At 52.3% G+C, this 13,298-nt stretch overlaps 1 protein-coding gene across 1 annotated transcript in view; it reads right to left on the bottom strand.

The window, feature by feature from the left end:
- The window catches only part of LOC136486806 (receptor-like kinase TMK4), a 35,845-nt gene extending 22,840 nt beyond the window's left edge, over window positions 1-13,005 (bottom strand). Inside the window, exon 1 of the mRNA XM_066483829.1 lies at window positions 10,549-13,005. Within this exon, the coding sequence (XP_066339926.1) occupies window positions 10,549-12,811 (2,263 nt within the window). The 5' untranslated portion in view covers window positions 12,812-13,005. The remainder of the gene's footprint in view (window positions 1-10,548) is intronic.
- Between the last annotated feature and the right edge of the window lie 293 nt (window positions 13,006-13,298).

Genomic DNA, 13,298 nt, shown 5'->3' with positions numbered 1-13,298 from the left:
ACCTCGGAGCTGTGACTGGTCGATCCCCAGGAGTTCCAGGGTGCTGGCGTAGAGGATGTTGAGACCGCTGCCTCCGTCCATCAACACCTTGGAGAGCCGAGTGTTGCCGATGATCGGGTCGACAACGAGTGGGTACTGCCCGGGGTTTGGGACGTAATCGGGGCGGTCATCCCGATCGAAGGTGATCGCCTCCCGAGACCAGTCAAGGTACCGGAGAGTGGCCACTTTAACCGAGAAGACCTCCCAGCGCTCCCTCTTTCGCTGACGTGCCGTGAGGCACGCTGAAGGCCCGCCGAAGATCATGAAAGTGTTGAACACCTCGGGGAACCCGTCGTCTTTGTCGTTGTCCCTATCGCCAGCGTCCCTCCTCTTGGCCTCGCCATTGGGGAGCCCGAGCTTGGCGTAGTAACGCCGGAGCATGGTGCACTCTTCGAGGGTGTGCTTCACCGGGCCCTGGTGGTAAGGGCAGGGTTTCTTAAGCATATCGTCGAAGATCCTGGGGCCTCGGGGATCCTTGCGATCTGCGGCCACGACTAGACCGGCCTCGAGGACCTCCTGTTTCCCTTGGCGACCCTTTTTCTTTGTCTTGGGGAGGTGGGGAGCCGAGGCCCCGAGAGCCTCGTCCCTCCGCTTCCCCTTGGCGTCGTTGTCGGGGAAGATGGCCCCGACGGCCTCTACGCCCGAGGCGAAGTTGGTGGCGATGTCGAAGAGCGCGGCCGCCGAGGTTGGCACGTTCTGGACTAACTCTCGGACCAGGTCTCGGCAGGTGGTGCCGGAGAGGAAAGCCTAGACAATTTCTGAGTCGCCGACGCTGAGCAACTCGGTGCACTGCTTGGAGAAGCGTCGGATGAAGTCTCCGAGAGACTCGTCCGGCCCCTGGCGACAACTCTTGAGGTCCCAGGAGTTCCCGGGGCGCACGTATGTGCCCTGGAAATTCCCGACGAAAACCTTTACCAAGTCGCGCCAGTTGTGGATCTACGAGGGAGGGAGGTGTTCGTGCCAGGCTCGCGCCGAGTCTGACAGGAACAACGGGAGGTTGTGGATGATGAGCAGGTCATCATCCGCACCGCCTAGCTGACAAGCCAGGCGCTAATCGGCCAGCCAAAGCTCGGGGTTAGTCTTGCTGCTGTACTTTGTGAGGTTGGCCGGTTGCCGAAACCGGGCCGGGAAGTGAGCGCCGCGGATGGACCTGCTAAAGACTCGAGGGCCAGGTGGCCAGGAGGACTGCGGTCCTCCCCACTGTCATAGCGACCGCCTCGGTGCGGGTGGTAGCCTCGGACGGGCCCATCATTGTCGTGGCGCCGTCGCCTGCTGACCACATCGTGGTCGCCTTGCGCCTCGCGTCGATCGCCGAGTCGGTCGTGCACCGAGGGGGCCCTGTTGGCTGTTGGCGCCCGAGCGGGCTCGGGACAAACCGAGGCCTCTCTATCTTGCCGAGGTGATGCCGCGGGTAGTTCCGAAGCGCCCCCGCGCCGTCGAGAGGCGGAACTTTCGGCCTGCTGTACCGCGGCGGTCTCGAGGAGATCCCGGAGCTCGACACGGACCCGTCGCCCCTCCGTGGTAGAGGGCTCGAGCATCGTTTGGACTAGCATCGCTGCTGCCGCGACGTTCTGGCTAGCGCGATTAAAGATAGGGGGTTGCTCGCCCCCTTCGTCGTTGTTGATGCAGTGGTTGACATCGCAAGCCCTCCGCCGGGCTGCTCCGCCATCACCGCGACCCCGCTGCTCTTGCTCGAGTGTCTCGGAGCTGCTGCAGAAGGAGTCGGTCTTGTTCGACCTTGGCCTGAAGCTCACAGAGCTGCTCTAGGTCAAGGCGTCGAAGTTCCTCGTGGGCGGGGTTCTCGTTCCGCGCTACCGGAGGCTCGATGCGTGGAGGTGTGGCGTCGCCTGCCCCATGGCGGGGCGGGCAGCGACTGCCTGCCCCTCCTTCCTCATCGCCCGCGCTCGGCATCCCGAACTCGACGTAGAAGCACTCACGAGTGGGATCGTAAGTGCCTTCGTTGTCGGAGTCGGAGTAGCCGAAGCAGTAGTCGCTCGCGGCCAGGAAGCGGCGCATGGCTTCAGAGTCGCGAAGCCCGGAGAAGTCCGCTCCGGCCCACGCCTCGTCCTCCGAGGAGTCGGCGTGGGTATGGGTCGAGGTCGTGACGTCGAGGTCGAGGGCGAAGCGCTGGTGGCGTCCTGAGGGCTCCGCGTGAGCGGAAGCGTAGGCGGAAGCATAGGCGGCGGCGGCATTGCGCAACCCGAAGGGGTACGGGGATGGTGCCATCACCGGGCTTCGCTCCGCCGGAGTCTACTCCTCAGGAGGTGGCAGGGCAGAGCTCGATGACGGGGCGTCGCTGCATGCCACCAGCGTCTTTCCCTTGCCCAGGCCTAAGCTGGACAGATCCCCAACCAGGGACTCTGTGCCGACAGCCGGGCATGGGGAACCGGCGGAGCGCGGTGCGTCACCCTGATCTCACGCGGTGTCGGGGTGGTCCCGCCCGCGTGTGTCTGGCGAGCGCGACGAGAGCAGTGGCCCGGGCTCCGCCTGCGCCTGGGCTGCTGATGCGTGATGTCATCGTCAGTCGGTGGGACTATGGGTGTGAGGAGTACCATATCGTACTCAGATCCTAGGGACATAAACTCTAGGCTCCCGAACCAGATCACCGTGCCGAGACGAAGTGGTCGCACGGGGTCTGCCATCCGGAACTTGTTGAGACGATTAAGCTAACACGCAGTAGCTCCCCTACCTGGCGCGCCAACTGTCGGTGTTTCGGACCGAGGGGTCCACAACCAACTAGTGAATTTGAACTGTGTTCCCCTAATCCCGGATGGTGATGCAAAGAGACACAAGGTTTATACTGGTTTAGGCAATAGGTGCCCTACGTCCAGTCCGAGAGAGCGATCTTGTATTCCTTGCACCGAGGTGCTTGTAGTAGGGGTTTACAAGCAGGGCGAGAGAGGGAGCTAGTCCCAGGTCTCTGCGTGGAGCGGCGTGGGTTGCTTGAGATGTTGATCTCAGGCAGCGAGGAAGCGTGCGTATTACAGAGTGGCGAGCGTGGTTTCGATGCCTAGAAGCGGCCCCGGTCACCCCCTTTTATAGTTGAAGGGGAGGACAGAGGCGATACATGCATTCGCTACGCGGCGTTTTGCGGACAAAGGCGATATGTCCGAGCCCTGTGCTTGTCACTGTGGCGGCATGGTTGACGGAGTGGTCTTGTCCTTGATGCACTGGAGCGACGCGCCGGTCACGCCCGATCCTGTGCGACGTGGGAGCTCCTATGGCTTGGCGCAGGGTATGGTGCGTACTGCAAACGACATGCTGGTCGCTGTATGTTGACGACGTAGAGAGCCGAGGCCCAGTCAGTGCCGAGGCCGAACCATTATGGGGGGCTCGGCGGGCGCGAATCCCGAGGCTGCCGAGACCCTGAAGCGGATAGCCGAGGCTCGGAGGGAGCAGCTGGTCCTGTACACTGATTCCGAGGCTACAGGGACCCGGACCTGACTCTCCACGCCGCGCCGTCCTTGGAGCAGGCGGGGTTAGGCAGCATAGTGCCGCATGGGTGTCCGTCATGGCACAGTGTCGAGCACAGCGGCCGGTAACCCCTGCCTTGTACTGTCCCGGACGGCATGGCGTCGATGTGACTTACATCTCGTCGGCCACTCCACTGTGTCGAGCCGTCGTTCGGCTGATATCGCGGGAGCGGTTGAACGCGTTAGTTGGACGTGACGTCCTATCGGAGAAGTTGGTCAAGGCGGAGGCGACGGGGTTGTTGCCGAGCCGGCCTCGAGCGAGGCGGAGAATCGGCACCTCGTCCGAGCCTTACGTGCGGGGCCTCGAGCGAGGCAGAGAATCAGCACCTCGTCCGAGCCTTATGTGCGGGGCCTCGAGCGAGGCGGAGAATCAGCACCCCGTCCGAGCCTTACGTGCGGGGCCTCGAGCGAGGCGGAGAATCAGCACCCCGTCCAAGGCCTTGCATGCGGGGCCTCGAGCGAGGCGGAGAATCAGCACCCCGTCCGAGGCCTTACGGGCGGAGCCTCGGGCGAGTTGGGGTACTGTTCAAGGTGGGCCAGGCGGTCCAGCCGAGTCTCGGATAAGGTGGGGGTTTGACGGTAGTTGTCTCTTGGCTTCGATTTTTGCAGGGTCTAAGTGATTTTTTCGGTTCTTGCTTAGGGGACCCCTTTTATGGTACCCGACAACCAGCTTAGGCGCTTACATGACAGTATTTTCAGATACAAAGTAAATGACTCAACAGATGTAGCTCGTTGGAACGGAGAAATCTGGGAAGTTTTCTGTCAAATCTGTCTACAAACACTTATGCAGTAGCTCTTATGATCCAAACAATAAGAAGGTTTGGAAGCCAAGCTCTGACTTTAAAAATAAAATTCTTTATGTGCCTAGTGTAGCAAAATGCAATTCTGACAAAGGATAACCTGGTTAAAAAGAAATGGAAAGGTGACGATTCATGTGCCTTCTTTTCTTTGAGTGCCATGTTATCAAATATGATTGGACTCCTTGGCCTTTAGTTTTGGATATCTGTTAGACCTTCGTCCTTTATTCAGTATTGGATGTGGTTCAATTGGGTCCTCCCAAGAAGGAAAAAGGTTCATATGGTTGGTTTGGCTGCTGTTTGCTGAGCTATCTGGAAAACAAGGAATTCTATTTCTTTGAAGGGAAGAGAGTAAAGGCTAACTCCGCCTATGGTGGGGTGCCTTTGGTGTCCGAGCATAGTAGGTCCCAAGCCCTGGTAAAGGAGGAGGGTTGTGTTAGGCGTGGCGAGCCAATGTAAAAAATTAGCCACTTTAATGGAGATGAAACCCGAAAGAAAATCGTTGGGGCGTAACCCTCTTAGCAACGCGCCATATCGGAACCCGGGTATGGTGTTAAATGGGCAAGGGCCGGGTCGTCACCCTCGTGACGCGCCGGTTCGTGATCTGGACATGATGTCAAGTGACCAAGGATCGGGTCGTCGCTTCCTTAGTGGCGCGCTACATCGGCGCCCAGGTGTAGTGAAAATGAGCAAGGGTCTTCGCATCTGAGTCGACGGGTGCGAAGGGTAAGGAAGCTAATCGAACCAACTAGGATCCGTTTAGGTAGTTGGAATGTAGGGTCACTTACAGGTAAGTTAAGAGAATTAGTTAATACCGCGACTAGGAGGCATGTAAATATATTATGCGTTCAAGAGACTAAATGGAAGGGTCAGAAGGCGAAGGAGATGAACAATATAGGTTTCAAGCTTTGGTACACAGGGACAGTCATGAATAGAAATAGAGTAGGAGTTTTGATTGATAAGAGTCTCAAGAATGGTGTGGTGGGAGTGAGAAGGCAAGGAGATAGGATTATCTTAGTCAAGCTTGTCGTTGGTGATATGGTCTTGAACGTAATTAGTGCGTATGCCCCCCAAGTAGGCCTCGACGAGAGTGCTAAGAGACAGTTCTGGGAAGACTTAGATGGTCTGGTTAGAACTATACCTAGTAGTGAGAAGCTTTTTATAGGAGGAGATCTTAATGGGCATATAGGCACTACAAGCGCAGGTTTCGAAGCAGTTCATGGAGGTTTTGGGTATGGTAGTAGGAATCAGGAGGGGGAGAAAGTTTTGGACTTCTCGGTAGCTTTTGACCTAATGATAGCTAACACTTTCTTTAGAAAGAGAGAATCTCATCTAGTGACCTTCAGTAGCGGACAACACTGTAGCCAGATTGACTTTGTCCTCGCAAGAAGAAAGGACAAACGAGCATGCTTGGATTGCAAGGTGATACAGAGGAGTGTGTTGTTTCTCAACATAAGCTTTTGGTGGCAGATTTTCGTTTTCAGGTGCGTGCCCATAGGGATAAACAAGCTAAGATTGAAAGAACAAAGTGGTGTAAACTGAAAGGGGAGACATCAGAGGTATTCAGGGAAAGGGTTATCAAAGAAGGCTCTTGGAAGGAAGAAGACGACATAAACAACATGTGGGACAAGATGGCAACCAACATTCGGAAGGTGGCCTCAGAGGTGTGAAGTAACCAAAGGAAGTAGACACGAGGCTAAAGATACTTGGTGGTGGAACGAGGAAGTCCAAAGGGCTATTAAGGAGAAGAAAGAATGCTATAGACACTTGTACCATGACAGGAGTGTGGACAACATAGAGAAGTACAAGGTGGCAAAGAAGACTGCAAAACGAGCTGTAAGTATGGCAAAGAGTAGAGCGTACGAGGATCTTTACCAACATTTGAGTACGAAGGAAGCAGAGAATGACATTTATAGGATGGCTAGGGATCGTGAGAGAAAGACACGGGACTTCAACCAAGTTAAGTGCATTAAGGATGAAAGGGAGCATCTCTTGGTGAAGGAGGATGAGATCCGACATCGATGGCAAGAGTATTTTGACAAATTGTTCAACGGTGAGAATATGGACACAACCTTTCAGTTGGATGACTCTTTTGATGACACCAATAGGCGCTTTGTGTGGAGAATCCAAGAATCTGAGGTCAGAGAGGCGTTGAAAACGATGAAAGGAGGTAAGGCGATGGGACCGGATGGTATCCCAATCGAGGTGTGGAGATGCCTCGGGGACATAGCTATAGTATGGCTAACCAAGCTGTTCAACCATATTTTTCGATCGAACAAGATGCCTGATGAGTGGAGGAGAAATATATTGGTACCGATCTACAAGAATAAAGGGGATATTCAAAGTTGTACGAATTACCGGAGAATTAAGTTGATGAGCCATACTATGAAGCTATGGGAGAGAGTTATTGAACATCGCTTGAGAGCAATAACGCGGGTCTCTATGAACCAATTTGGTTTCATGCCCGGAAGGTCAACCATGAAAGCTATTTTCTTAATAAGACAAGTTATGGAGCGGTATAGGGAGAATAAGAATGACCTACACATGATTTTTATTGACTTGGAGAAGGCTTATGATAAAATACCAAGGAATGTTATGTGGTGGGCTTTGGACAAACATAAAGTCCCAACGAAGTATGTCGGGCTCATTAAGGACATGTACAACAATGTTGTGACTAGGGTTCGAACAAGTGATGGAGACATGGATGACTTCCCGATTAGGATAGGACTACATCAAGGGTCAGCTTTGAGCCCTTATTTGTTTACTTTAGTGATGAATGAGGTCACAAGGGACATACAAGGGGACATCCCTTGGTGTATGCTTTTCGCGGACGATGTAGTGCTAGTTGATGAAAGCCGGACAGGAGTGAATCAGAAACTGGAGTTATGGTGGGAGACTTTGGAGTCCAAAGGTTTTAGACTTAGTAGAACTAAAACTGAGTATATGAGATGTGACTTCAGCACTACTACTCGGGAGGAGGAAGATGTTAGTTTGGAAGGTCAGGTAGTGCCTAGGAAGGATACCTTTCGATATTTAGGATCAATGCTACAGAGGGACGGGGACATTGATGAAGATGTTAGCCATAGAATCAAAGCAAGGTGGATGAAGTGGCGGCAAGCGTCTGGTGTCCTATGTGACAAAAGGGTACCACAGAAGCTAAAAGGCAGGTTTTATATGACGGCGATTAGACCTGCTATGTTGTATGGTGCAGAATGTTGGCCTGTGAAAAGACGACATGTTCAACAGCTAAGTGTCGCGGAAATGTGTATGTTGCGTTGGATTTGCGGTCATACAAGAAGGGATCGAGTTCAGAACGATGATATACGTGATAGATTAGGGGTAGCGCCAATTGAAGAAAAGCTTGTCAACACCAGTTGAGATGATTTGGACATGTGCAACGGAGACCTCCAGAGGCACCGGTGCGTAGTGAAATCCTAAGTCAGGATAGTAACGTGAAGAGAGGCAGAGGAAGACCGAAGTTGACTTGGGTAGAGGCAATAAAAGGAGACTTGAAAGGATAGAATATACCCAAAGACTTAGCCTTAGATAGGAGTGCTTGGAAGACAGCTATTCACGTGCCTGAACCTTGATTGCTTCTGATGGGTTTCAACTCTAGCCTACCCCAACTTGTTTGGGACTTAAAAGCTTTGTTGTTGTTGTGTTGTTGTTGGAAGAGAGTAAAGGCTCCTACAGAAATTCTATGTTTGATATGTTCTATGCTGGTATATTGGACAGGGCTGCAGAATCAGGAGTCGGCGACTCAAATGGAGCATGAGGCGGCAATTCTGAAGTCGGTGGCTTTGAAATTCCACCAGCAAGTCCAACGGATGGGGGATGAATCTCAGGTGATCATCAAGATGTGATGGCTTCAGTTCTGTTGCTTGGAAGTCTGTCTTCGCTGGCCTGCTTGCCGTGGCAGCCTCATCTGGCTTGTAAGTCTGGTCGGTTTTGAGTGTTAGCTTCTTATGTCAGTGTTAAACATGTAGTTTACTGGGAGTGGCATAGTCACTGTCGTTTATGCTTTTGGTTGCTTCTGTGGCAAAGCCCTTTGTGCTTGGGCTGGAGGGCAAGTAATGGTCTTGGGTATAAATCTGGGTGATTGACTAACCTTGATTAAATTTGTTACTACCAGTAATGAAACTCGGCTCGTCCGTTGTGGAAAACTGGCTTTTCAGCATTTGGTGGGTCGTCCGATCCTGCCAATAACCTATGTTCGGTTTAAGGGATACTCCGTACTCTAGTGTACGATGGTGAATTAGTGATGTACTCTAGTCTACGATGGTGAATTAGTGATGTACGCTAGTCTACGATAGTGAATTAGTGACTGCATCAAGAATCAACCTTGTTCCAAATTCCAAAAACCAATGTCTAATGTCTGACAACATCGAAGACCTATCTGTGAACACAAGAAAAGTATGGGTGTGTGTGGTTTCCTGCATATGCTCGAGCCTAGCCTGTAGGAAGCAGGAAGCGGTTGTTTATTGAATGTACGTGGTACTAGGTCTGGCTCACAGGATACGAAAAGGTGCTACTCAACCACACTGAGCAGATACACAGAAATTGGCCATTTCTCTAGAGCCAGGTTCACCGAACGTGTGATTTAGTCTAATTATGCTATTAGTGTGTGATTAATGCATATTAAGTGACTTTAATTTCTTTTAAAGTAGACTAAGGCTTGGAAAGATAAAAGTAAAGGTTATTATAATATAATAACACAAAATAATTATAACCTCAACCAATGTTTTTAAGGCATCGCTTTGGCGTCGCCTAATCGGCAAGGCGCTACAGGCGGGACGATTTGGCGGACGACTCGCCTCAAATTGGTATGGCGTCCGCCTTACTACCATGGCGTCCGGAAGTCGTCGATTTGGCGTCCGATTCGTCGAAATCAAGCAAGGCGGGCGCCATACAGGGATGGACACGGTAGGAAAACGCGGGCGCAGGAGAAAGGACGGGGAAAGTGCAGGCGCGCGGGAAAGCATCGCGCGCGGGAGATTAGGCGGGGAAAACTGAGAGAGAAGGGGTGCACAGGAGAAACAGAGCACGCCGGAGGGAGAGAGAGAGAGCGGGCGCGCAGGAGATTCACCAGCAGGAGAGCGGGAGGGGAACCAGAAGCCACAGCTCGCCCGTGTGGACGCGTTCTCCCGCGCCGACAGGAGAAGTTGCTGCCCGCCCGCCGCCGAGCCATGCAGCCGCCTGTGCAGGCTGCGGCCATGTTCCCCCAATCGGCGCTGACCTGCAACATCTTGCCTCCTCTGTTCCTCCATCGAGCTGCAGCGTCCAAAGCCTTTCTGTTCCTCCGTCTATCAAGCAAGAAGTGCAGCACATCTGGAGGAGAGAGGGAAGCAAGAGACAGAGAGGGGCGGAGGCGGAGCAGCAGTGGAGAACGAGAGAGAGAGAGGTGCGGCGGCGCTGGAGAGAGAGGATTGGGAGTTCGAGAGATGAAGCAAGAAGGTCAAAGGTGAGGGGTATATGGGCTGCCTGGTGGGCTGGGCCAGACTACTTCTTGCTCCTTCTCCTTTCTTTTTCCTTTTTCCTTTTTGTTTTTCTTCATTATCTACCACTCTAAGCTGCTCTTTTAAGATTCCCTTAAGATGTTAAGGCGTCGCCTCGCCTCACGCCTTAGTCGCTTAAGCGTAAGGCGGTAGTCAGTCGCCACGCCTCGCCTTACCGCCTTGAAAACATTGACCTCAACTCTTCATTTTGCACTTTCATCTCATGAAACATGTACACACGCAGGCAACCAAACAGTATCTCTTCCCATCCAGGCTGAATACATATATGCAACCAGATAAAATGATCCTACATACACCTAACCTGGCTCGAGTGTGGCTCCCTGATACAAGACAAACTAAGGTCATGCGTCATGCATTGCACAGAACCAAACACAACCTACACCTCTGCTAGCGATTCTTGTTTCTGCTTTTCAAATACAACCTGAGAAATCTGTCAGTGTATTACCAAACAATCAAATTGAATTAAGCACAGCTGTGTGTAGTTCTACAGTGGCAAGAATCCTGCTTGTTAGGATCATGTAAAGAGTTGAGTTCCTAAGGTAATTTATAGATGATCCTACCTTGCTGACTAGTGTAAATTGAAAGCATAAAGATTGCTCAAGTAAAAAATAAAGTATGACTTAACTGAAAGCAGCCAAAGTAACAGAAGTAAGAATTATATGCAAGACAAATGCTGATTGTACTTGAGAACAAAATATTTATAGAAGTGAGAAGTGAACATACTGGCATATTCAGGCGCAAGATATCCAAATGTCCCTGCTACTCTTGTCATCATGGACTTATCTGTATCTTTCGCAAGCTTGACCAATCCAAAGTCCGAAACCTTGGCTCTTAAATCTTGATCCACCAATATGTTGGAAGGCTTCAGATCCCTATGGATGAAAGTCTCCTGCGCCAAACCATGCAAATATTCTATCCCGCGGGCAACATCCAAAGCTATTGTCATCCTTTGTGTCCATGTAAGAGGAGTATAACCACTCTGCTGAAGATCACACAAGTGCTCACGTAGTGTTCCTCCCGACATATATTCATAGACCAAGAGCCTCTCATTGCCATGCGTGCAGTACCCAAGCAATGCAACCAAGTGTCGATGTCTCACCTTCCTAAGAACATCAATCTCAGCCATGAATTCTTGCAGCCCTTTAGTTCCCATAGTGCCACTGTCACACCTCTTCACAGCAACCAGCTTGCCATTGAGAGTCCCCTTAAAAACCACCCCAAAGCCCCCTCTACCTAAGATGTAGTCCTCATCAAAGTTGTTTGTGGCCTTTAGTAGCACACTCATCGGTAATTGCATCCCATGGGACTCGAAGAGGTCAGCAATGTTTGTGCTGTCAGCACTTGAATGACTGTAAAGCTGAGTTGGGCCTACAGAACCACTTATGTTGCTATGGCCATTTGTCCCAACTACCTGAATCTTCATCATCTCAGATTCACCAGAAGGGCTCTTTGTTGAGACAGGACTGAACTTGTCCACATTCTTTTTCCTTCGATGATGTAGGAAAAGCCCAATGCAAATGACAAGAAGAATGACAGCTAGAAGAATTCCAATGATCATTCCAGCATTTGACTTTGAGTTATGTGAACCTGTTGGATTGGAAGATGAGGACCCCCCTCCACTATCACCATCTGATTCCACAAACCGGTTGCCTGCAGTCATAAGCTTTATAGGCTGCTTAAACTCAGGCACTTGTCCAGTAAGGCGATTATTTGAGACATCAAGATAATTGAGGCTTTCCAGTGTCGTCAAGGCATCTGGTATCACCCCCGTGAGTTGATTGTTAGATAGATCCAACCATTGAAGCCTAGTCAGGTTTGCAAAAGCTGGTGAAATAATCCCTGACAAGTTCTGGTGAGGCAATTTGATTTGAGTTACATCCATTTTGATGCAGGAAAGACCAGGCCATGGATCGCATGGGTTGTTTCCTGCCCACTTCGCAAGCTGCAATGGGTATCCAAACCCTAAAGCTACCCCAAGCAGAGTGATCACCAGCGGATCGCATGGCCCAGGGTCTTCGTGACAGAACCCGTTCCCAGAATCAATATCCTTAGTCTTAGCTGTGAAGTTTGGTTTTGGCCCTTGAAGAAAATTATTGGACAGCGTCACATCCTGAAGGGTTGCGATCCCTATAAGAGACGGTGGCACCAGTCCGGTGAGACTGTTGTCCCTGACATTGAAAGTCTCCAGCTGCGAGTTGGGGTCAAACTCCGGGATTGGGCCGGTGAACGAGTTGGACTGAAGAAACAGCGTCTTCAAGCTCGGCAACTTCACCACAACATCAATTGGCCCTGACAGCTTGCCAGCCGACCTCTGGTTGTTGAGCTGCAGTGTCTCCAGCGCGCCCAACGCCTCTAACCCCACCGGCAGGACCCCGGTGAGATTATTGTACGACAGCCGCAGCGTCTGCAGCGATGTCAGGTTGGCAAGAACCGCCGGGAAGGGACCAGAGACAGAGGCGTTGGAGGCCGAGAAGGTCTGCAGCATGGCGCACCCCGCAATGGCGTCGGGGATGCTCCATGGCTCGAGAGGGAGGTCGTCCATGCTGAGCTTGAGCAGCGAGGGGAGACCCTCGAGGAAGTCCGGCGGCAGGGCGGAGAAGGCGTTGCCGTCGAGAACAAGGGTCTCGAGGGAACCCATCCGGGCCAGGGAGGGCACGTCGCCCTCCAGCACATTGCCTTGGAGCTGCAGCGACTGGAGCGCGGTGAGATTGGCGAGGGACGAGGGAAGGGTGCCGGATAAATGCAGCTTGACGAGGTTGATGCCGGTGACGCGGCCGGCGCCGTCGCAGGTGATGCCGCTGAAGGAGACGCCGCCGCAGACGTCGGTGCCGGTCCAGGACGGCGGCGGGTTGGTCAGCAACATGGCTAGGTCCAAGATGACGCCCGCGTCCGCGGTCATGGCCGTCGCCGCGGCGGCGGGGGCGGGGGCGAGGCTGGCGACGGCGAGGAGGAGCAGGAGGGGGAGGAGAAATCTCGCCCTCCCCATGGCGGATTCGACGTACAGGGGGCGCAAATGCGACGGATTGTCGCGGAGGATTTTGATTTCTTGCCTGGGCCGGGAAGATGTATTTTTGGCGTCTCCGGCCGCGCGGTGGTTCTGTTCCCCCCTCTCTCCCACTTGTCTCTCTCTCTCTATAGCTTCTCTCTCCTGGATGAATCTCGTTTCGTTTCATTCGTCTGCTTCGGCTGTCTGCGGCGTGCGTCCGAGGGAGTGTGGGCTGGCGCGGGGAGTGGTGGGTGGGTTGCGCCACTGTTGCCCTTTCCATGAACACGTCCATGTACTACGCGACACCTTTGTTTTCTTTTTCGCGAAGAAAAATTCTGCCAGTCAGTTATATACTCCTTGCATCCAAAACAAATTGTAATTCAAACTTTTTGAGAAATTCAAACGTTTTTAAATTTGGTTAAATCTATAAAAAATGATACATAATCTCTACTAACAATCAATTATTCTAGTAAACCCCAAATATGCG

The sequence above is a fragment of the Miscanthus floridulus genome, chromosome 10, assembly GCF_019320115.1.
Source record: "Miscanthus floridulus cultivar M001 chromosome 10, ASM1932011v1, whole genome shotgun sequence".
Taxonomy (NCBI): Eukaryota; Viridiplantae; Streptophyta; class Magnoliopsida; order Poales; family Poaceae; genus Miscanthus; species Miscanthus floridulus.
This window is presented reverse-complemented; position numbering and strand designations above follow the sequence as displayed.